General features: G+C 43.7%; 2 protein-coding genes across 2 annotated transcripts; both read left to right on the top strand.

Moving 5' to 3' along the window:
• The first annotated feature begins 2,329 nt into the window (after positions 1-2,329).
• LOC119132349 (oocyte zinc finger protein XlCOF6-like) lies at positions 2,330-6,729 on the top strand. Its single transcript, XM_037267523.1, has 5 exons — positions 2,330-2,856; positions 3,022-3,344; positions 3,629-3,698; positions 3,982-4,415; positions 4,912-6,729. The coding sequence occupies exons 1-5, from the start codon at positions 2,490-2,492 to the stop codon at positions 6,082-6,084; spliced, it is 2,367 nt and encodes a 788-aa protein (XP_037123418.1). The 5' UTR covers positions 2,330-2,489; the 3' UTR covers positions 6,085-6,729.
• LOC119132732 lies at positions 6,674-23,276 on the top strand. The gene is made up of 25 exons (XM_037268204.1): positions 6,674-6,834; positions 7,674-7,998; positions 8,076-8,135; positions 8,235-8,239; positions 8,408-8,768; positions 8,845-9,187; positions 9,396-9,937; positions 10,014-10,035; positions 10,599-10,761; positions 12,565-12,666; positions 12,827-12,998; positions 13,085-13,134; positions 13,425-13,538; positions 14,315-14,507; positions 14,927-15,660; positions 15,869-15,973; positions 16,181-16,433; positions 18,001-18,239; positions 18,764-18,865; positions 18,966-19,137; positions 19,308-19,357; positions 19,789-19,890; positions 20,760-20,949; positions 21,407-22,146; positions 22,226-23,276. The coding sequence occupies exons 1-25, from the start codon at positions 6,727-6,729 to the stop codon at positions 22,487-22,489; spliced, it is 5,511 nt and encodes a 1,836-aa protein (XP_037124099.1). The 5' UTR covers positions 6,674-6,726; the 3' UTR covers positions 22,490-23,276.
• Positions 23,277-24,104: the final 828 nt, after the last annotated feature.

A 24,104-nucleotide genomic window follows, 5' to 3' on the forward strand; every position in this document is an offset into this window, starting at 1 on the left:
GTTGGTCAAAAACATCTGAAGATTCTAGAGTTAGTCCAAAAGTTGATCCATAAAATTTCTAGACTCTTCTGGACTAAATTTCTAGACTCTTCTGGACTAACATCTAGCACATGTGAACTGTTATGCCACACAGATGCAAACCACTTTTTTAAACTCACTGCTATTATATCGAACACATTTGTCTTTTAGTGAAGGAAGCCCTCTATGCCAAACTGATCTCATTCATCATCACCCGACTAAAATCATCCAAATCTCGTTTTCTTTCTTTTTTTATGTTCCCACCCAAAAGGAATCTGGTTGATGTGTACGTCTGTCCATAACTCTCAGGTTTCTTACAGTGTTGTAAGCGTGTGTTTGGGGTGCTCAAATGTCTTCCAGATGCGTGCAAGGTTCCAATCCACTGGAAACGTCAGCAGAGTGTAAACAATGTTGGATGAATGACTGAATGGATGGATGAATGAATGGATGGCAGACCAGAAGCGCTTCAGCTGTCACACCTTATGACTTTGCATGTCTGATTCGGAGTGAAATCACATGTTGAAAAAAATAAAAACAAAAAATCTATTTTGTTTCATGCCTCTAGACTTAATGTCCATTTGATTGTTTTTAACGATGTTGTGGCAGACCTCAATACCAGGCCTCTCACCCAGCAGTTAGGGGTGGGATGATGTCTTTGTCCTTTGTAATGTCATGCTCACTTTGTTGCTTTGATGAATTGTCTCGAGCCACAGTTGTTGGCAGACATTTATGGAATAAAGACGTGCTCCTCACTTCTGCCACATTGGTGACCCCGACGTAATGTCGGCCCACTACAATGTGAGGCCAACAGATTAATTCCACCCATTTGCCAAGGACCTTCACGAGGACCAGCCGCGCATTTTCCCCATTGGAGGTTCTCAAGAAGCGGCCGGGCCGCCTGCTCCATCACGATCGTTCGCCCACAGGATGATGGTCAGTCAAGCTCAAAACATCACATGCGTTCCTGCACATCTGCTTGGCGCCACCCGGAACCTTCCACCCGCGCCTCGGCGTGCACCCCCCGAGTCAGGCTTTCAGAGCCTTCAGGGCTGCACGCTCTACGGCCAGGACCGCCCAAGCCACCCTCTGGCCCGTCCACCTCAACGTGTGCTTCCTGAGCCCGGCCCTAGCCATCAGGATAGCTGCACGCCTCTGTCAGGACCAGCCTTCCGCAACCCACCGGGCTTTTCCGGCCATCTCTGCTACCTGCGTTGACGCAGTTGACTACCTGGCCGATGTCTGCAGTGCCTCGTCGGCTTTACCAGCCAGCTCTGCTACCTGTGTTGGACCACCTGGCTGATGTCTGCAGTGCCTTAACGCTTGCCAGTGTGCTGCACCCTCTACTTAAAGACTCCGCCCTCAGGGAGAGAGCCAACCTTGCCTTCTTCCTCGTGGCCCACCTTCGCCGCATCCCATCTGCATCTAACCCGCCTGAGTGCTCGGGACGCTGCACACACGTTCGCCTGTGTTCGACACCCACAGCCCATTGGAGCGCACCGCTGTCTACATCTTGCCCAGTGAACTACTTCTGCGGCGGTTCGTGAACCCTATGTTTTTGTGGTTTTTGTGTTTTGAGTGTTTGGGGGGGACCTCAGTATTAGGCTTCTCACCCAGTAGGCCAGCAGTTAGGGGTGGGGTAATATCTTTGTCCTTAGCGATGTCATGGTTTCTTTGCGGCTTTGAGGGATGTCTCAAGCAACAATTAGGAGAGTCATGGAATAAAGACGCGTTCCTCACTTCTGCCACAATGTCTTACTCATTGACTGTGTACTTGAGCATTATTTGACTCCTGTTTTCATGGTGAATCCTTGAATTTTGTCAAGGATGTCTGATCGACTGTGTACTTGAGCATTATTTGACTCCTGTTTTCATGGCGAATCCTTGAATTTTGTCGAGGATGTCTGCTTATGATCAGAGCTAATTATGTGGAATTTCTTAGGAGTTTTTCAAAGCCCTGGAATTTCCCTCAAACGGCTGCATCATGCCAAAATAGCCTCGTTGTATTTGAACTTGAGCCTTGGGACTTTTTAATAATATAGTGATAAGTTAAGAACCTGTTTTTTACTATTATTATTATTATTATTGTTGTTGTTATTATTATTGTTATTATTATTATTATTAGTTGCACGTGATCATACTTAACATTGCACACAAACTGTGTACAAAAACCGAAAGAAAATATTTTTGATTTGTGCGTTATGTGTTTTATCATTGTTTGGGGGTGAGAGTGGAATTGTTTAAGCAATTTAAACAAAAAATCCCTTCGAAACAAGTCCAGCTAGGGGCGGAAACAGGAAACAAAAAAGAACCGGAAGCGGAAATAAAACCCGGAAGATTAATAGAGACCCACGGTCCGCCAGTGTCAGCAGTCGACTTGGTGAAGTAATATCAACCCAATGTTGTGCCAATATTGACGTATTTTCGATTTATGTATCTTTTAATAGTCGGTTCGGTGTACAGTTGCCACAAACATGGGGGCGAGGTTCGACAGCGAGGTGGCGTCGATGGTCGATGTCGCTTTCCGAGCCACTGTGTCGGTCTTCAGGAGCGTGTGGGAGAAACAAGCGCCCAATTCGGTGTTAGAAGAGCTCAGCCTCATTGGCGACCTGCGGGAGATCGAGCGCAATCTGCTGGCTCAGCTCCAGCGAGTGTTCGCCGAGTTATGCGACGAGAACGAGACGCTAAAGGCCAAAGTGGAGCAGCTGGAGGACGTCATGCAGAGGAAGGCCGGACTGCTGGAACAGGAGCTGAACGTCCGGGTAGGACAACTAGGCAGAGACATGGAGCTGCTGGAGAAGGAGATCAAGAGCATCAGCGATGGAGGGGCTGCGGCAGGAGGCAAGACCCAGCTCGGCATAATACAAAAATGCCCATCACACACTAGACCTGAACGGTTTAGTTTGCGTATTTACTTGAAGTTAACTTACTTGCAGTCTTTTGGAATGAATTGAAAACAAATTTTAATATATGCCATGTTATATTTCTCTCTGCGAATGAACACAGAAGCCTCACTGTCGTCAGTCTCCGTCAACCAGATCTTCGCTGACACAGAATCCAGTTTGAGTGTCTCAGAAGCAGTTAGTGACGAGGTGGACCGGAGTCGTAAAATGGACCCACGGTCCAAAGTTCCACAAGCGATGAAGGTCAGCGAGCTCGGTGCCGTGCTTAATGTGGAAGATGGAGCGTCTGCTGTACAGGAGACAACAGAAGAATCGCTCGTGGTGCATCATGACCCCCAACTTGCGTCCTCACCTCAAGATGCTCCAAGTCCCAATTCCTGCTCTCTTAACAGTCAGGAGTTGGCGCAGGAACAGGCACAAAAACAGGTTTGCTGTCTCCGACAGTTGCTTTTCAACCTTTGACACGTATACATCAGCAGCAACATATTTGATTTTCACCATGTAGCTTCTTCAGAGGTTTGGACGTGCCAACATGAGGTCAAAGTTCACCAGTAAAGAAATTAAAAAAAAAAAAAAAAAATAGATTGCAACAAACCACATGGAACCAAATTATATAACAAATTACAGGTCTTGATGAGATAATTCGTTTGTTAATCTGTTTGGCAACAAAATGAAGAAAACAAATATTATGTATTTGGTTTGTCTGGCAGGGCTCAGTGGAAGAATCTTCATCAGGGAGACCGAGAAGAACAAGGAAGCCAAGTTTCAAAGTGGAAATGGGTAAAGATTAAGATTTCACGGCTGGCCATGTTTAAAATTGAACCTAAAGGCAAAGTCATAAAAATATTTTGTAAAGGTTACTGTTTACCTTTTAACATTAACCGTGATTTACTTCTTTTAACACTTGTATGACAATTGTAGCCTGGAGCAAATGATTCTATTCTTTTTCAAAATCCAAATTTTCAAACAACAGTGTTGGATTCATGAGGTTATGTTGTGTTTGAACCATTAGCAGACAAGTTTCTCCTTTGTAAATAAAGGTGTTGGCTTCTGTCCCTTCAAGCTCTCTCAGCGTCCATCGACATAAGCGACGACGAAAGAGACTCTGGCGAAGACGAAGACAACCCGAGGAAGAAGGCACGGCGGAACGTGAAGCGCTTTGCATGTGATGAATGTGATGCCGCCTTCTACTGGAAGGCCGACCTGAAGAAGCATGCGGTGCTCCACAAGCAGCCCTTTCCGTGCCAGCAGTGCGACGAGAGCTTCTCGGAGAAGAAGTATCTGGAGGACCATGAGCTGAGCCACCAGGCGGTGTCCAAGGCACCGCTACCCTTCCCGTGCCCACGCTGCAAGCGCTCCTACCGCAAGGAGGAGTCTCTACAGAACCACCTGAAGCGCCATCAGCCATTGGCCGAGCCAAAGCCTTTCGCCTGCGAGCAGTGCGGCAAGACATTTCGTGTAGAACGCTCTCTGGAGAATCACCTGCTGCGCCACCAGGTGAAGCCATTACTGTGCTAAGCTAAAAGCACCACCAACATTTTATTCCAGATCTTGCAATTTTGCAATAATCTATAGTTGCAGCCCGAATTTTGTGTGTTGTACCTACTGTACATTGCAGCCATAAAATACTAATTTTGTTTCACAAAGTAGCTACATTTAGTGGCCACAAATTTGTGACCCTATATACTGATTTGTTGTGACAAACTTCTGCCCCCAATAATGTGCTCAACAAATTTGCGGCCAAAAAATATTACACTGGTCACAAGTGACTTAATTCTGGCCACATCATACCACATTCGGGCAACAAGATTGGTGTCGCATGTAACCAAAATATAAATTTTTGACCATTAAATAGTAAATTGTTGCCAGTTATTTGGGAGCACAGATGACTAAATTGTGTTCACGAAATACTTATTGCTGACAAGATTGGTGCCATGTGTGCACTAAAGTATGAAAAAAAAGAAAGAAATTAAATATTTTACTTTGTCTTCAGAAGTGGAAGGAGCCACTCCAGTGCACGCTGTGCAACAAGACCTGCAAGACGGCGGTGCAGCTGCGCGGTCACATGGTGGTACACTCGGAGGAGCGCCCCTTCAGCTGCGCTACCTGCGGCAAGGAGTTCAAGAGCAAGGACACGCTGCGTTTCCACCAAATGGTTCACACCAACGCCAAGAAGTACAAGTGCAACATGTGCGAAGAGACTTTCAAGTACGCCCATTCGCTAACCGTGCACAAACGCAAGCACACCGGCATCACGCCGTTCGTGTGTGGTGTGTGCGGACGCTCGTACCGCACCGGGACGGCACTCAAACGGCACAGCGTGGTGCACACGGGCGAGAAACCGTTCACCTGCCACGTATGCGGCGCCCGCTTCAGCCTTAACAACAATTTGAAGCGACACCTGCGCATCCACACCGGTGAGAAGCCTTTCACCTGCAAGGATTGCGGCAAGAGCTTCTCGGATAACAACAAGCTCAAGTCGCACATGCTGGTGCATGGAGCCCGGAAGCCTTTCATGTGCGACCTATGCGGAAAGACCTTCCTCTTCAACTGCCGCCTGCAGATCCACCAGAAATACGTACACACCAAAGCGGACGACAAACCCAAGGCGTTCCCTACGAGGCAGAGGAACAAGCTTCTTGTCAAGCCGTACAGCTGCAAAATCTGCCTGGCCAGCTTCAGCGCAGCCTGCTCGCTCAAGCTCCACGAGAAAGGCCACAGCGAGCATAAGGAGTTCTCCTGCGCTTTGTGCGGCAAGGCCTTCCACAACAAGTACTCGTTCCGCTCACACCAGCGTTCGCACTCGGGCGAGAAGCCCTTCGTGTGCGAAGTGTGCGGCAAGGGATTCATTCACGCCGGTAGCCTCAAGCAGCACGAGCGCATCCACACGGGTGAGAAGCCGTACAAGTGCGAGCAGTGCGGCAAGGACTTTCGCACCGACGGAAACTTCTACCGTCACCTGCGCATCCACACGGGAGAGAAGCCCTTCGAGTGCGCCTATTGCCATCGCAAGTTCCACCAGTCCAACCAGCTCAAGTCACACTTGCAGGTGCACACGGGCCAGAAGCTCTACTCGTGCCAGACATGCGGACGTGGATTCTCCGACTCCAGGCAGCTCAAGAAGCACAGCTGTGACGGAACTGTCGCCCCTGCATTGTTGGCATAAAAGCTTTACAAGCTGGAAATAAGAATATGCAACACGTTTTTCTTTTGTGGAAATTAAACTGATTTTTTTCCCCCTAGAATAACAATTCTACAGGGGGCCCACGCTGTATAAACTTGAAAAACTATATTATTAAAAAAGTAATGAAATAAATATCTGCAAAGGAAATGGACAAATCTAACTTGACATGGTTACAAGGGTTGAGGCGTGAAACCACATCCTCGGGGTTGGAGACAACCACTCTACCACTGAGGAATGTCACCCCGGATAGTTTAAAGCATAGATTTGACATTCTGAAGAGGTCCTAAACCTAGATTTAAATAGTCTCAAATTCCCTTGAAAATGTGTGTTGCATGAAACTGGCATTAATAATCCAAAAATGACAAATCTACTATTTTCTTAATGTATTTTTCATTTAAAAAAATGAACTCTTACTGTTTTAAATATTTTAGTACAATACAAGAGTATGATTTATAACATTGCTAGTTGAGTATGTTTTGGAGAATGTACAAAATAACTTTTATTTTGAAAGTTTGGAATCTTTATTTTGAAATCCTCAAGTCTAACGACCTTCCTGTTGGGTTCTGTTTGCGAATTAACCGAAGATCTTGTTTGAGAGAGAATCTACAATAAATTCCATATACCATGTCTGAAAGTTTGGTGTTTTATTCCCAAACTAACGCCATTTTGGAGACGCTTATTAGATATGCTCTGGATTTAACGGGATATGCCAAAGAAGACCATTCCGCCAAGGTAAACTTTAATTTTTATTACGTTCGGGAGAGTGGGGTTTTTACAGAGATGTTACATCTGAACGCAATAACCTGGAGCCTTCTCACTTAGCTTGACAAGCTAAAGTTACCTGAGACGTTATGTTGTGTTGAGGTTGTGTGGCTACTGTATTGTTTGGTGTGATTGGGCTTAATAGTTTAAATGGTTTAGCCTGTGTGTCTCGATTCCTACTGTAAAAATTATGACTGTTAAACTTTGGTTAACTGTTAGCATTTGGTGCTATATTAAGCGAGTTGAAGCGCTAGCTGGAAACCTGGATGGCCATATACTGCGCATGTATATATTTCTTCTTTTCCCTTCATTTTATTGTCAGTTTTTTTTTTTTTTTTTTTCCCAGCATGACTTTCACAGATGCCATTGTGTGTTTTCTGACGGTCAGTTCTCTGTTTACGTTCTATTTGTGTCGCGTGCTAGCAGCAGTAGCGCCGCCTAGAGACTTGGAGGATTACACCCGAGTACAGTGGGGTGTAAAAACCAAACTAACCACTTTTGGGAGTTCTCCAGAAATTTGTCGTAAAATATAACCTGATCTTCAGCTAAGCTAAAATTATATACAAACACAGTCTTCTAAAACGAATACTGTTTCACATATTAAAGCGTGTTTTCCATGCTTTTCTGAGACACACGTTTAATCCACAGGTATCAAACTGAAAGCCCTGGTGCCAGATCTGGCCCACGGATAATTTTATGTGGCCCACAAAAACAAATCATGTCAGATTCCATGTCTTTTGCTCAAATCTGTATCAAAATTTTATATGCAGAAAAATACATGTTAATATGTTTGTAACTGCTCCGAACAGGCAGGACTTAACAAAATGGTGGAGCTCCTGGCTCGGGAGGCAACCAGAAAGATCAACTGTGTTTACCAGCAGCTGTTTGACAGCACCAATAAGGAAAAACCGATGCTTCAGAACAAAGTAAGCGAGCTGGAGTGCCAGCTGAAGGCAGTCACGGAAGACTTTGACGTCATCACAATATGGAGGGAGAACGTGTTGAGTGGATGTCCCGTGCTCAATGAGCAGACAGGATGGGTCTTCACCCTGAAGCCTTACGGGGTTTTAGTGAAATCGGATGAGTGTGCAAAGGATGATGCTGAATCCACATCAGCCGTAATCATATGCAAAGGTGTGTATAGTATAATATGCTCAGCTGTGATGGTACTCTGAATATTAACCATTTAAAAAGTAAAATGATCCCTTTAGACAAATCTACAATGGAGGGCTTGAATTGTGAAGCTGAGTCATCAGCAGTCAGTAGACAAGGTAAGATCATCAACTTTTCTGATGAATTCTTATATTTCCTCAATAAATGTGATGCATCCACCTACCTTTATGCCACACATCTAATTGGGTCATACAAAGACAACACTGAAGTGTGCTTTTCTGAAAGTGCCATTGTTTTTCACTTCTGTTAGAGGTTGTAATTCGATTGTTTTATGTAATGTGTGGCTTGTGCTTCACTTGACTGAATAAATGTCATACCGGCCTTACTAGATAGCCATTGTGTAAGAATCTGATGCGTCCAACTGTCATCTGCAGACCTCGCAGAGGATGACATCGCAGGGGATGACATCGTGACGCTGTCCACAGACTCCAACAATCCTTTGCAATCTGAAGTCAATAAGAAGGTTTTTACATGCGACGTGTGCGAGAAGAGCTTCAGCCGTCAGCTCCACCTCAAGAAGCACTTGGACAGTCATAAGGAGCCTCTGACTTGCCACCAGTGTCCCAGGATCTTCCGACGCAGCGCCGCGCTGGAATGCCACCTGCTGCGTCACAAGGAGAAGACACTTCAGTCCTTCATGTGTCCAATCTGCGACAAGACCTTCAAGAACAAAAAACTGCTCAAGGCACACGAGTCGGTACATGGCGACGACGCACAGCCCTTCGCCCCTGGTACACGCCGAATGTCCCGAGTGAGTGAGCTTAGATTAAATGGGATGAATTCAATAATTTATTCCTCTTTTTTTAGACGTCTCACAGGGTAAGGCGTTCACCTGCGAAACATGTGGCGCCAGCTTCACACTGCAGCAGAATCTCAAGCGGCACGCCCGCATCCACACGGGCGAGCGACCATTCAAGTGCCACGTGTGCGGCGCCAGCTTCGTCCAGGACAAGCTGAAGGCTCACATGCTGCTCCACGGTGCCACCAAATCTTTCATGTGTGACTTGTGTGGCAAGACCTTCCTGTACAACTGGCAGCTAAAGAAGCACCAAAAAGTTGCGCACCAGGAGGGCAGTGAAGCAAACATGCAGGAAGGGCGGCGGAAAGTCCGTGCGCGGCGAAAGCGTACTGTCATCTTTAAACGTGACAGGTGAAGGAAAATTCATCCTGTCGTAGATTGCTTCCCTTTGGCCTCCACCCCCCTTAAACCCATGCACAACACTGCACATTCATAAATAATTTTTTGTGAAACACATTTGTAGTTTGAAATTGTTTTGCTACAGTAGTGGCGTCATAGGATTGAAAAGTTAGGGCACTTCTGTCTTTGCTATTTTACTCATTTTAATTCTTAACAACAGGACCACCATGGAGTTGGCAGCGTTTGCCTGCAAGACGTGCCGACGTGCGTTTGACTCCGAGGCGGCGCTCAAAAAACACGAGCTGCTCCACACAAGCGGGACCCCGTTCACGTGTGACGTTTGCGGCAAAGCCTTCCTCTACAAGACAACCTTTGACTACCACCTCCGTACGCACTCAGGCGAGCGGCCGTATGCCTGTGACGTGTGTGGCAAGACCTTCATCATCCACCATGCGCTCAAGTCGCACCGGCTGCGGCACACGGGCGAGAAACCGCATGCTTGCGAGCAGTGTGGAAAGGCATTCCGTGTTTACACCAACTACCAGAGACACCTCAGGATCCATACGGGTGAGAAGCCATACGAGTGCGAGGTGTGCGGCGTCAGATTCCGCCAACTCGGACATGTCAAGTTCCACATGCAGGTGCATACGGGTGAGCGGCCATACTCCTGCGCTGCTTGTGGAATCGGCTTTTCCGACTCCAGGCAGCTAAAGAAACACAAGTGTGCTGGCAAGGATTCAGTGAAGACATCACTAACATCTTGACTCCCAAGGATAATTTGACACAATTCAGTAAAATTCGATATTTTTCCATAACAACTAATGTACCCGGCATGCAGTCATGCCCCCTCACTTTCCCGAGTACAACACATGAAAAGGAAGCAGAAAATGTGGTCAAATATTTACATGCTATATGTTGTACTTAAGTGTTTTTATAAAGCAAAATATATTACAATTCTATTTTTGTTATTAAAAGATGCATTTTTTTTGAGGGAGCTGGAACTGACTAATGATATTTCCATTTATTTCATTGGGGAAAGATGAGTTGAAAATGAGTTACAATGCCTGGTCATGGAACGAATATGTCAAGGCACCATCGAAGCGTATACTCTTATTTTGAAAGGCAATTGGGAAGTACTGAAATCCCCATGAATCGCTTTTAACCACTCTTAAAACGGAGTGGATTTGTTGTTAGTAGGGAGGTGCATGCATGAAAGTGATTTCTTTATTTTCTAAAATATGTATCAAAATTTAAACGAAACACTCTTGTTTTGAAACATGACGAAAACGTCACTTCCGTATACAAGTAAAGCGCGTTCCTTAGGGCCAAATTAACATGGTGGTCGAGTCATGTACTTTAGTTTATCGTGTTGAAGTAGTCTTTTTTCTTTCTTTCTTGCACGTCTTTTCTAGTGCGCTTGAAGACCGTGTCAAATGGAGGACTTTGCAGCGCGAACCACTGCCATTTTGGAGGATATGGCGAACAACGCTGTGATAGAAATGTCCAAAGTTGTCCTTTCCACGGACAAGACGGACGAATATTTTTGGAGTGAGAATGACATCGTTCAAGTTTCATATCAGGATAAGGTACATTTTAGGATTTCATGTGATTTTACGCCTACGCGATCATAGAAATACAAACGCTAGTTTGCTAGCCACTGTAGCATCTGAGTCCAACGATTAGGAACTTTAGAATTTATTTTATAGTTGGAATCTATTAACGTAAGTAGTAAGCATCAATACCCGTTGTGAAAAAGCCACGTTTGATTCCTTGGATGTGTTGGGACAAACACGAGACACTAGGTCTACGAGCACCTCAACCACATGTTATCCGGTTGTGATCACTACAAAAAGTCTTTAAAATGTCAATAATGCAACCAAATTGGTAGGATTACATGACAACATCCGTAGATTATGACGAACATGAATTTAACAATCTTTATTGATAACAAAATAAATTCACAAGAGGGAAGAGCACAGACAATGAAATCATTACAAGAACGACTACAAACGCGTACTTTAATAGCGTCACACGTACTTCCGACTGGCAAAAAATCCGATCGCACCATTAAGCACACTTTGAAACGCTGAGAGAAAATAAATGGCCTTAATGAGTTTAAGGCGTTTTCTCTACTGCTGTAGTTTAAAAAAAAAAAAAAAGTAGAAATTTTGCTTGCAAGGATGATGGAGCCCCGCCCATCAATTATAGTTCAACGATCAATGCTGAACTCGACGAGAAAAAGTGCACGAAAACACACCCTTTTGAACTGGGAGGTCTGAGTTGCAAAGTAGTAAAAAAAAAAAAGACCCGGAGTGTACTGTTGTGATGACGGAGTGACTACAATGTGACCTCACTTGACAATGACGACCATGTGGAGATGCAGTCCGTGAATGGCAAAACTTAACTTCCACGATCATAAACATATACTTAGCTTTATTTATTATTACATTAATGTAGTAATTCAAAACAACTTTACATAATGCAGCATGATTTGTATTGACTGTGTGATTATATGCCATTGGTCACCTGCATTATTTGGTGAAATGAATGAAATGCTTTGAAGATATGACATTTCTTTTGGAAAATTGTGCAGAAGGTTCGCTGGGGCGCAGAAAGTGTGATCAACGAGAGCAACAAACAACCTATTGGAATCAGCCGTCTTTGTTGTTGACATTCTCCTTGATTGCTTTGAAGTCGGAACTGGGAAAATTAAAGTGGGATAAATTCGACTTCCGACCTTCCTCGAATGCAGCACTAGTTGATTCAAAGTTAGAACTGATGGAAATACTGACAGGCGGTGTTGCGTTTTGTGTCCGTCGTTGAGCAAGGAGTCCGTCGTTGAGTAAGGAAAACAAACGTGGAGTAACAGTTGGTTCTTTATTTGCAAGATCTTGGGTTGTTTATTGACAGTCAGTACACAATGCATTTCACCAGATAAAACAACCACATTATACTCCAGATCAGAAAGTTTTATCCTGTTCACAAGCAAGAACAAGGAAGGGAAGGGAAAACTTTTCCTTCTAAGGCAAACACCTGTTCTGTTATCTGCTGAATGTTCTGTGTCTACATTATGTGTCATGGAAAATTACTGAGCTTTGTGTGTTGTGTCAGCATATAAGAGTAACTATGTAACTATATTTGTGTAAGATAATAAGAATCGTCACACATTGCTGTTGCTTTCTCTTCAGTCTTAAAATACCAGAAGTAAAATTTTAGCATTTGTCACAAATGGGGTTTTCAAAAGTGGTCTTTCAAAAGTTGAACACATATTTGCTCATTTAAAACAGGTTTGGTGTGGATGTATTTAAATACATATATATGTGTGTGTGTGTGTGTGTGTGTGTGTGATTTATTTATTTATTTATTTATTATCTATTGTCCCCCATCAGGTGATCCATCTTGCCAACACTTTCATGACATTGCTGGCTCAAGAAGCAGTTGACAACATCTGCCAACTTTTCCATGAATGTTCTGCAATGCTGCGCTTGCAAGTATGTCAGGGGTGTGGTTTCAAAGGTTTGGGAAAGATGGCATTCACACATGACATCATAATCCCTCTGAACTTGTAATTCCTTCTCAGAAGCTATTTTGTGCAAAGCTGAATATGAATAATAAGAATGAATGTGAACAAGACACCTGTCCTGTGTGCAGGTGACACAGGGTGAGGCGCAGCTGAAGGACCTGAGGATGAAGCTAGAGGAGGCGGAGACGTCGCTGAGTGCGGTGTTACAAAATGCTTGCGCCGTGGTAGTGGAAGAGCAGCTGCATGACCTGGTTGTTGTCGGAGCAGTGGACACAATGGAAGGAGAGACGCAGAGCTCAGGTGTCCAGCAGTTCGTCATCAATATAGTTTTACAAAATGTCTGTCGAAGCCCGTAACTGACTTCTTGACATGATTTGTGTTTGCAGCTGTGTCAGTTGAAGTTGAAAACCCATCCATCGAGGACCTGACTTTCGAGGTACTCCAGGCCCTCCAAACCTCTTGCATGTTATCAGTGCTAAATTACTGTCCTATGTTTACAGAGCAGTTTCATTTGAACAGCCACACCTCAGCTTAATCATTGTACCTTCCAGTCCACAAAAAGACTTGCATTTAAATAAAATGACCATAAGCATTTAAGTCTTACTTTATAACACAGGTTTTAAAAATGTCACCCAAAGCTTTGTAGACTAGTAAAAATATTAGTCAAAAGTGAGAATTACTGCGTATTCTATACGGTATGAACCGCCTTGTATGTTTGTCTGTTAGGACCATGCGATTGCAGCACTAACACAGGACACCATTGTTGACCAGACGTCGTGTTACATCATCCAGCAGGAAAATAATACGGACATGGAGAACCACAATGATCTTTACTATCAGGTTGGGATTCGTATCTGTTCAATCATTTCATTTGTTTTACTTGTATTCGTCATTAAAGTAAGCTGGTTCATTTTTCACTAACTATCCCAGTTCATGTATTTTTTTTAAATCAGGAAAATGAAAAAAGTTGGCATTTTTTATTTCACCCATTCATTTTGGAGAAATCATGAAACAATGAATGCCCTTACAAACACCCACTTTTAATGAGGAATAGGGCCACGCAACCCCCCCCCCCCCCATGTCTTGGTTGATGATGTCACAGAAGGAAGAGATCACAATATTTTGACTTGTGAAAGGAAATAGAAAGACTTGACAGGGCACTTCAGCTGCAGAGAGATTGCTCATTTTTCTTAAATCAGCCACGGGGAGGCGAATCCTTGTGACATGTTCAAGTCGTCATAAGTAGAGATGTCCATGTAAATTTCGGTGCCAATAGATACCTGTTTTTGTACATTTTAAGCAATAGTCTTTACAATGATTTCCAAAGGGGGAAATTCTGATCTCTTTCTTTTGTGACGTAGTCAAGCTGATGTGTCAAGTCAAGCAGAGTGAGTAAGTATAACGCCCTTTTGTTCCAAAATATACTGTGAAATCGCTTCTGAGTTTTTTTTCAAGGTGGAATTATAGCACTGACATCATTTTTTAATACAGTATGACATAAGTGCCAACGTTGCGCTTTACCCTGCCTTTAACAAGGACTTCATTTGAGTTTTTTTTTTTCTCTTTTCAATTAAACATCCTTTAATCATTATGACCCTTCTTTCTGTGGGCTGAAGTCGGAAGAAGATGCCCTCAACACCAGCCACAATGGCCAAGCCAAAAGCAGAGTTGCAGCTGTCAAGCAGCAAAGAGCACAGCAGGCAGCGCGTCACCTGCCCAAGAACTTTGTGTGCTCACTGTGTGGATGCAGCTTCCCCCTCAAACGCAGCCTCAACGTGCACATGCGAAAGCACATTGGGCAGCACACAGGTCAGTATTACATTATGTATGCGTTTTGATGAAGTCTTTTGTTTGATCAAGCTGTCTCCTAGAAAATAAGTAGTCATAAAAAAAGTTCTCAAGATTTAACGCTATAAATTATAACAAATGGTCAAAATCTGTATTCGTAAGCATTTTGTAGGTCAAACAAAGAAAAGAAAATATTTCAGAAACCTGATGTTCTAGAAAATAAGGAATTTTCTTTTGTAGTAGAACATATACGGCTGGATCTGGAGTATGTTGCTAATACTAAAGAAAACAGACAGTTATGTCAGCATCCCTCCACCTTTCACTGTCTATGATTGATTGCCAGTCTGCAAGATGAAACAAATGTTGGGGACCACTGCTGTAGTTTTGTGTAACTTTGGGACTACTTCCTGTTGTGTTGGGTTTTTTTTTTCCCCCACCAGCGAAGTATTCTCACACATGCGACAAGTGTGGTAAGGGCTTCACACTCAAGCAGATCCTACTGAACCACCAACGAATGCATAATGAGGAGCGACCCTTCAAGTGCACACAGTGCTCCAAGAGTTTCTACCGAGCAAACGGCCTGAGGATGCACAAACGCTTGCATGCCCCCCGCAGCAAAGGCGAGTACCACTGCCAAGTCTGCAACAAGATCTTCAGTTTCCATTGCAATCTGCAGCGCCACCTGCGCATCCACTCGGGTGAGAAGCCTTTCTGCTGCGAAATGTGCGGGAAGAGCTTCAACCAGGCCAACACGCTCAAAAGCCACCAGAGGACCCACACGGGGGAGCGGCCATTCAAATGCGACACGTGCGGGAAGACATTCAACCAAAAGGGAACCCTGAAGGCGCACGCCAACGCCGCCTCCGTGGCGTGCGTGGCCTGTGGCGTGGTGGTGGCCTGTAAGGATGGAATGCACAACCACCTGCAAGCGCACGTTGTGCCGTGCATCTGCACCCTGTGCGGCGATCTACTGGCCTCTGTGACGGACTTGTGTTCGCACCAGCGGCACCACAACATGGCCAGTCGTGCGCATGCCTGCCCCATCTGCAATAAGAGATTCAAGTCAGGCACGTACTTGAAGACACACATCAAGTTGCACAGCGGAGTCAAGCCCTTCTCTTGTGACATCTGCCACCGCAGTTTCGCTCTGCAAAGCAGCCTCAAGTTGCACCAGGTAAACTTCTTTCGAATAGTTTAAAAAAAAAAAAAAAGTTGCTAAAAGATATGCCAATTGATGTTTGTTTTGTTTTAAACTTTAATCACAACACTGTTTCAACTGGTTAGTCTGCACAGAACGTATTGTAAAAAAAGTTTTGGGTTGATTTCCCATCTAAATGTCATTTAAAGTCCGAGGCAAACCATATTTGATTTCTCTTCTCCAGGATGTGCACAATGAGGACAAACAGTTCTGCTGCGACGTATGCGGCAAGTTTTTCAGCAGCTTGAACATGCTGATCCGCCACCAGCGCATTCACACAGTTGAGAAGGTAAAAACAAAAAGTGAGAGATTGATAGAGATATCTTAGTCTTAAAAGTCCTGTGCAATCAAAATCCATTTTTCCACTGTTATATGCATAACATAGACCCTGGGAAGACAGGACAGGGTTCTCCACGCTCTCTGCTATTCCCTGCTGAGGCTGCTCACCTCAACTCGGATAAGCGAATGATGAATCTGAACTTTTTTTCCTCTTCAGAGAGAGTACACAGGCGAGAAGCAATACGTCTGCAACGTGTGTGGCAAAAGCTTTAACCACAATCCCAACCTGATCCGTCACCGCCGCATCCACACAGGAGAGAAGCCGTACATCTGCAGCGTGTGCGGCCGCAGCTTCAACCAGAGTAACAGCCTTAAAGCCCACCAGCAGGTCCACACTGGCCTCAAGAGGTTCATGTGTGAGCGCTGTGGCAAAAGCTACAGTGATAAGAGGGGTTTCAAGAAACACAAGTGTCCCTAATGCTGACGACTCCCTGAATGGTTAAACTTGAACTCGCTGGGCGAATTGCTGCTTGCACATAAGGAAAATACCTTTTGGTCAATTTATGAAACTTAAATATTGCTCAGGCTTTGCGATGCTCCCTGGCAATACTGGATAGGTTCAGACGTAATTCTGATAATTGAATGTATCAGCATGGGCCAAAAATATTACAGTATCTTGTGCTTCACAATTTTTATTTCTTCATTTCCTGGTCATTACAAAGAACGGATGGATCAGATGGAAGTAATGCGCTGAATGGCAATGCGGATGTGTACAGCAATGTTCCTCAACTTTTATTGAGTCCACAAACATACTGAATTTTACATTCGAAAAGTCTCATGGCAGATCACCAAATTAAAGTTTCCCAAAAAAACAATGTGCACTGAATAATTAACGACCTTGTCTCAATTCACTCAGTAGTCCCTTTATTGTCGTGGGGGTTGTCCAGCCTGACCCCACAACAGGTAAAGAAATAACATGGATTACTCTCATTCTATATTCTACGTTCATATGCATTTATGGCAGGTCTGCCCGACTGAATTATTAGAACAAATTATGAGCACAGTATATACTACTGGCCAGCTATTTTCTGGACACGGCATTTGCTGTACAGTGAAGGTGTCCGTTGAAGCCACTGACAGGCTATGTTGCAGCAAATGTTCTTTTGCTTACTGTACATTTGTTACTGTTGGTTTAATAAAGCAACTTAAATAAACACCAGTGGCTGTTTTACATTCTCCCAAACACAGTATTGAAACTGTACAAAAGAATGAGGGGAAAACATGAAACAAAATATGGTTTGGAGTATTTTTTCAGTTTTTAGGCAAAACGTGGTTTAAAAAAATAATTAAGTCCTCTTACTTTGAAACACAACCGGAAGAAACATTCGTATCAAGGGTGACCTGCAAACCCAGTGACACAAATCCCCGGGAACACTGTTCAATCTAATATACATAACATTGATTTAATTCATAGTATAAACGCCAAAAGAAAAATATTTATCGTATTTGGATGGATGGATGCATAGTTACCTAATTTGGGACACTTGATAACATTCCTAAAACATTTCAAATAAACACATCTTCGTATTTTGAAACAACCAGTGAGAAGAATGTAATTTCCGGGTGTGAGATAAGCGCATTTCTTTTTACATAGAAGTTAACGTTCTTATTTCTTGTTCTCCTAAGTTGACCGTACTGCACCTCGTCTTTAGTCCACTTCAAGACCAAACATGGGGGACTTTGAGGCGCGAGCGACATCCATTTTGGAGCAAATGGCGAACAGGGCTGTGATCGAAATGAGCAAAGTGATCTTTGACAGCAAAACGACGCAAGAAATGTCGCTGAGCGAAGACAACACTCCAGTTACATTGACAGATAACGTACAATTCATGACTTATTTTATTATCGTACTTGATTTGTTTGATTCCCTCCCGCCCCCTTTTCCTGTGTGATCATAGAAATAGAATAGCTAGCTCGCTAGTCATTGTAGCATCCGCCAAATCGACGCATTAGAACTCATTTCAAAACTAAACTGAGTTTTAATGTATGAGTTTATGTGTTTAGATATCACCCAGCTCCCAGGAAAAGTCTTAATGTACGAGTTTATGTGTTTAGCGATCACCCACCCCCTGGGAAGAACCATATGCGGCCACCGTTTTGAGTTGGGACAAGCACGGATTAGTCTAGAGATGTTTATAGGTCTACAAGTACGTCGGACACATGTCACACCATCTTCATCAATAACCAGTTGGAGAAAAGTCACTGTACGATATAATGTAAATGTTATACCGTAATTATAATCACCAATGATACTATATAGTATTTAGCATTATATTTTTGTCAAAAGGTTGCTAAAATGCTAATCAAAGTGATCTGTCAAAGGTAATTAAAAGCCTTACTTTGATTTAAAAGGCCCTGAACCATCTTATACTGTATTTGAAAATCATATAAAACAAAATGTGAAATGAAGTTGTAATAAGTGTTTTGTACTTGCCAAAATAAACAAATCAAAATTTTTTTAAAAAAAAGGCCCTAAACCATCTTGTTCTGTATTTGAAAAGGGTCTATATAAAGTGATAAAACAGTTAGCATTTCCTAGATTTAGATCAACATTCTTAAAATGTCCTTAAATGAATGATACGAACAAAGAAAGGTTGTCAGAAAAGTACAGTAAGTTGGAGGAAAAGGATGAAAGTGGGAAATTCTCCCAAATGTGATCAAATTAAACTTTTATATTCTTTTAAGTGTATACCTTTTTTGGGCCCACCATGTATTAAATTTACTTATTGTCTCCTAACAGTTAATCCATCAAGCCAACACCTTCATGACGTCTCTGGCTCAAGAGGCAACCGACAATATCTGCCAACTATTCCATGAATGTTCATCTCTGCTGCACTTGCAAGTACGTCACACAACCCAACACAGTGACATTCAGGGTACCTGCACAATACAGGTGAATCACAGATTATGAATATTTGAATATGATGATGGCCTTTGTGTAGGTAATGCAAGGGGAAGCGCAACTGGAGGACCTGAAGAAAAAACTGGAAGTAGCGGAAACAGCGCTGGATATGGTGCTGAGAAGCGCTCACGCCACTGTAGAGAAAGAGGAAGTACATGTCCAGGAAGCAGATGGACAAGTCGGCACGTCAGAAGGAGACACGCATAGCTCAGGTGACCCTCAATTCTTGATCATCATCAATATTGTAAACATTTTTGTTAGTAGCATCCATGCTTTTCTTCTAGCAGACTATAACACAGTATAAAAATAATGGAATAAAATGGCTGCCAAACAATGAACACTGGCTTGTTAACTGACTTACTGACGTGATTTGCATTTGCAGCTATGTCTGGGGATGTCAAGAACTCTGCCATCATTTACCTAAGCTACAAGGTACTCCAAACCACCTCGATCATGTTGACTTGTTGACATCTGAGAGCATTTTCAAGTTAACAGCAACCCTTAATCTTAAGAATTACAGCACCTTTAAAACTTGAACTGGAATTTTGCACAATGGCACATACCACCAGTAAGGACCAACCAACCTTAACACATGACCAGCAGCTGTAAGCTCTGCTCCATATTTTGGTTACCTTATGAAGCTCTGAGGGAGAGCGGTGAAGATAGTACCATTTAATTTCTGCGACAGATATGTTCCACCAAAAAAAAAACAAAATCTGTGATATAACAGGCGTGCAAACATTAAGCTGCAATTCAGCAGGGGGTCAGTGTGCACCAGTGAACACACAGTAATGCACAAAATCAATTCCCCTTGGACCGTGTGAATCAAAAGTGAACATTATTATTGTTATTTTTTTTCACAGGACAGCATGCAACCAGCGCTGAAGCAGGACAGCTTTATTGACCAGAAGTCATGTGGGTCCAATCAGCAGGGAGACCCTGATGACGATGAGCCAGACCATCAGGTAAAGGACGCACAACTAGTATCACATCCATCAATTTATTGTATTTTAGTTGTCTTTAGCATATTAGTATCTAAGCAGTTAGTATAGACATTGCCATCTGCTGTGCTGCAGGAAATTTTCCAATTTAACTTAATTGGTCTGAAAAAATATTTATTCAATACAAATAATCTGTCTTTGTTCGCCTATGTATGCTAGCAACAAACATATCGCGACAGGCAGAACAGTTAAATGACCTCGGGATCCGTGGTCAACAACCTCCAGGCCGCGAACCCCGGTTTCCTTGTACCGGCCCGCACAAATGGGGAAAAAAAGTTTCCAGTTTATTTATTAGGTGAGGATGAAAATTGTTTTATTTTGAAATGGGACTGGATTCTCTGTTACTTTTGTCTATAACTTGACATGTAAAGTTGTTCATATGAAATCCACAAGCTAGCAAACTGAGTATAATAAATGTGTTTGTAAAATTTATTTGCCATGGATAAAGGCCCAGTGAGGATTCAACACAAAAGCCTCTGCCAAAGAAGAAAAACAAAGATGCATTTCACGGACAATACCAGGATGACCCATTTGAAATAGGGATTCACAGCAAGAGATTACCATGCACAAAGCCCCATTTTTGCCGAGCAGCTTTCCAATGAGTCAATGGCGCCTTCAAAACTGATTTGTTAACAAATTTAAGTGCCCTGAAAGTATCAAACTTAAAACGACATTGGTAAGGCTAAAAAGGATTCGATCTTGACGGGAAAAAAACCCCCAATGGATTCACATTTATTGTTTACACACTAAAAACATTCAAATTAATCAGATTATTCAATTAATCAATTGAATAAACCATAGAGTAATTGATTGTGACCGTTTTTACGGGGCAGGAGACGGAAGACGTCAGTGACGCCAGCCACAGAAAAGGGACCAAACCTGATGTTCCGGCCAGCAAACGGAGCGGCAGCAACTTTAGCAACAGAGTCCGCCAGACAGCGCTCAAGAACTTCTCATGTTCACTCTGCGGACGCACTTTTGCCCTCCAGCGCAGCCTCAATGTGCACATGCGGCAGCACACGGGTCAGTTCTCACCTTATTGGGTGCTACATGCATGTTACTGAAGTCTTGCGTCCGATCAAGCCGGTCTGAAACAGGTTTTTAAAAGAAATCTTAAATTACGTTCAAATTGATGTAAAAAGTTTCAAATTTGGCCAAAAGAGGATTTAAAGTGAAAATAAAAAAAGACATGTTGCCTTGAGGAATCCAAGACAGCACACGTGTGGTTTCATTACATAGACGCATTTTTGTTTTCTTTTGTTTCTTAGTTTGGTTTGATCGGCAAAATGCCAACTATTGGCCCCGATAATCGGCCAGGGAAATAATTAGTCCATCACTTTATAGATTCATATTTGCACCTAATCTACAAATGATCTGGCTTATCTGTCTGTTTCAATCATGAAATGTGCCCCTTGAGCAATAAAGTTTGGTTTGCAAATATAAGGGAGTCAACACATAACATTTGCTTGTTGTTTTCCAGGTGAGCGTGCTCACACGTGTGATGTGTGTGGTCAGGGCTTCACACTCAAGCAGATCCTGCTCGACCACCTTCGAATGCACAATGAGGAGCGACCCTTTAAGTGCACGCAGTGTGACAAGAGCTTCTACCAAGCGCAAGGCCTGAAGATGCATCAGCGCTTGCATGTGGTCCGCCGCGACCGCGTCCATCGCTGCCACTATTGCAAGAAGGCCTTCAAGGTCCTCGGCAGCCTGCGGCGCCACCTGCTCATCCACACGGGCGAGAAGCCCTTCAGATGTGACACATGCGGGAAGAGCTTCAACCAGGCCAGCACGCTCAAGAGCCACCACAGGATCCACACGGGGGAGCGGCCATTCGCCTGCTTAAGCTGCGGGAAGACTTTCATCCAGAAGAGCACCCTGGAGACGCACACAGACGCCTCCTCGCTGGTGTGCGTGGTTTGCGGCGGCGTGGCGGACTGTGTGGAGGTAATGCGCGACCACCTACAAACGCACGCTGAAGCCTTGCCATGCGTCTGCATGCTGTGCGGCCATCGGCTCACCACGGCAGCGGAGTTGCGCCCGCACCAGCAGCACCACCATTCGACGGGAGGTGAACACGCCTGCAGCATGTGCGGGAAGACATTCAAGTCAGCAAGCTACTTGAAGATACACTACAAAATACACATTGGAATCAAGTCCTTCTCCTGCGACATCTGCTTTCGCACCTTTTCGCAGAAAAGCAGCCTCAAGACGCACAAGGTACACTGCAGTATTTCGTAGTAACACTGTACACTAAATTTGTCAAAATTAATCTTCGCCTTTTTCCTGTGCTTTCCAGGTGTTGCACACGGGCGAGAAGCCGTTCGCCTGCAACACGTGCAACAAGCGCTTCGGCAACCTGGGCAACCTGACACGACACCGCCGCATCCACACAGGCGAGAAGCCGTACATCTGCGATGTTTGTGGCCGCTGCTTCAACCAGAGCAGCAGCCTCAAGGCCCACCAGCAGGTCCACACGGGCCACAAGAAATTCATATGCGACCGTTGCGGCAAGCGCTTCGCCTACAGGAGGAACCTCCAAAACCACAAGTGCCTCTACTAATGACTGCCTGAATGGTTTAACTGAACTTGATGGTTGAATGGCAGCTTGCACTGAAGGAATATATTCTTTAGTTGTCATATTTACAGTAAGGTAGTGAAATGGCGCAGAGGCTTTGTGGTACTGGAAAAAGTCGTGAACCTTACCGCACAGCGCATGTCACTGACCTTATGTGGAAATGTGTGGTAGTAAGTTAATAAATTTCCTTGAATTCGGGTATAGTCATGATTAATTTACATTAATATTGTGTGATGGCCCTTAGAAAAATTGCTCTTTGTCTATGTGTGCCCTGCGATTGGCTGGCAACTAGTTCAGGTGTACCCCGCCTACTGCCCATAGACTGCTGGGATGGGCTCCAGTACGCCCGCGATCCTCGTGAGATGGATTTCCTTCTCTAATTTCACCGGCACCACCTTCAATTGAACTGTAGGTGGCAGTAGTATGCAAAAAAATGCAGTTTAGTTCCAATGTTTCCGAATCTTGATAGAGCTCAGTCATTTATTTCACGTTCAAATAAACGGCACCCATTATTTGTAGTTTGTAGATTTATCTTTGGAACAAGTGAAATGTTTGGGAATTCTTAGTGTAAGCCACTACCAACTCCAACCAAATCAGCTTTTGCAAAGACTTTTTTAAATGCATCTCACCAGATTGTGCCATTGTGCAGGCAATGTAATGACTACAAAGTAGATGCGTTTGGTCTTTGTGTCTCAAAACAGCTGTTTTAAAAATAAATTTTACATGGAGCTCACCTCTTCCTGCTATAAAATCCATTCGCTGTTGAAAGAAATTTGTTTTGCTTCATGGAAACCTGCTTTTGAAGAATGATGTTGGTCTTAGCACACAGCCTTGTGGAACACTGTTAACATGTACATGTGGATTTGTGATCTGGGTATGAGAAAAGTGGGAATTTTGGCTTAAATTTCAATCCAGTTTAAAAAATGTGAGATTTACATGGAACAGTCATTGTTAAAACAAAAAGATTTTAGTGAAATTATTTTCATGCCCTTTGTCCAAGCTGCCCACATGCCTCCTATACCCAGCTGGATGTATTGATGATTCCACATCCACTCTTGGTTTTTTTTGCCCTCTAATTGCTTTATCCACAGCTGACCGGACAACTCTGCTGCTACATGGAAATATGGATGTTCTTTCCAGTATCGATCCCCACAGTCGGAGCTGCAAGCTCTCTGCTGTCCACTTTGTAAGCTACTCTTGACAGATGACAGTGCTGCTTTGGACTCTTTTATCTTTTATTTACTTTTTAGTTGAAGGAGTCAAAACCAAGAGGCAACAGCTGAAGGATGAGGCCTTGGATTCGGTCCATGAGATCCAGATCAGTCCAGGTAAGACACTAAAATTGGCAAGTATTTTCAATACTGTTCACACAAATACACATTGAAATGATGGATGTGTTTTTAGGCTGAAATATTTTGAGTAAATAATTGGCTGGCAACCAGTTCAGGGTGTCCCCCGCCTACTGCCCGATTACTGCTGGGATAGGCTCCAGCACGCCCGTGACCCCCATGGGGACAAGCAGTATAGAAAATGGATGGATGGATGAATTCCTTGCATAGTCCAGATGAAATTTCCTGGCTGTGTTCAGTGTGGTAGTCTG

Source organism: Syngnathus acus, chromosome 13 (assembly GCF_901709675.1).
Source record: "Syngnathus acus chromosome 13, fSynAcu1.2, whole genome shotgun sequence".
Lineage (NCBI taxonomy): Eukaryota > Metazoa > Chordata > Actinopteri > Syngnathiformes > Syngnathidae > Syngnathus > Syngnathus acus.

Coding starts and splice junctions, on each gene's coding strand:
- LOC119132732 (XM_037268204.1), top strand. CDS start 6,727: ATGTCTGAAAGTTTGGTGTTTTATTCCCAAACTAACGCCATTTTGGAG. Junction 13,135..13,424: donor TCGAGGACCTGACTTTCGAG/GTACTCCAGGCC, acceptor TTTGTCTGTTAG/GACCATGCGATTGCAGCACT. Junction 13,539..14,314: donor ACAATGATCTTTACTATCAG/GTTGGGATTCGT, acceptor TGTGGGCTGAAG/TCGGAAGAAGATGCCCTCAA.
- LOC119132349 (XM_037267523.1), top strand. CDS start 2,490: ATGGGGGCGAGGTTCGACAGCGAGGTGGCGTCGATGGTCGATGTCGCT. Junction 2,857..3,021: donor TGGAGGGGCTGCGGCAGGAG/GCAAGACCCAGC, acceptor GAATGAACACAG/AAGCCTCACTGTCGTCAGTC. Junction 3,345..3,628: donor AGGAACAGGCACAAAAACAG/GTTTGCTGTCTC, acceptor TTTGTCTGGCAG/GGCTCAGTGGAAGAATCTTC.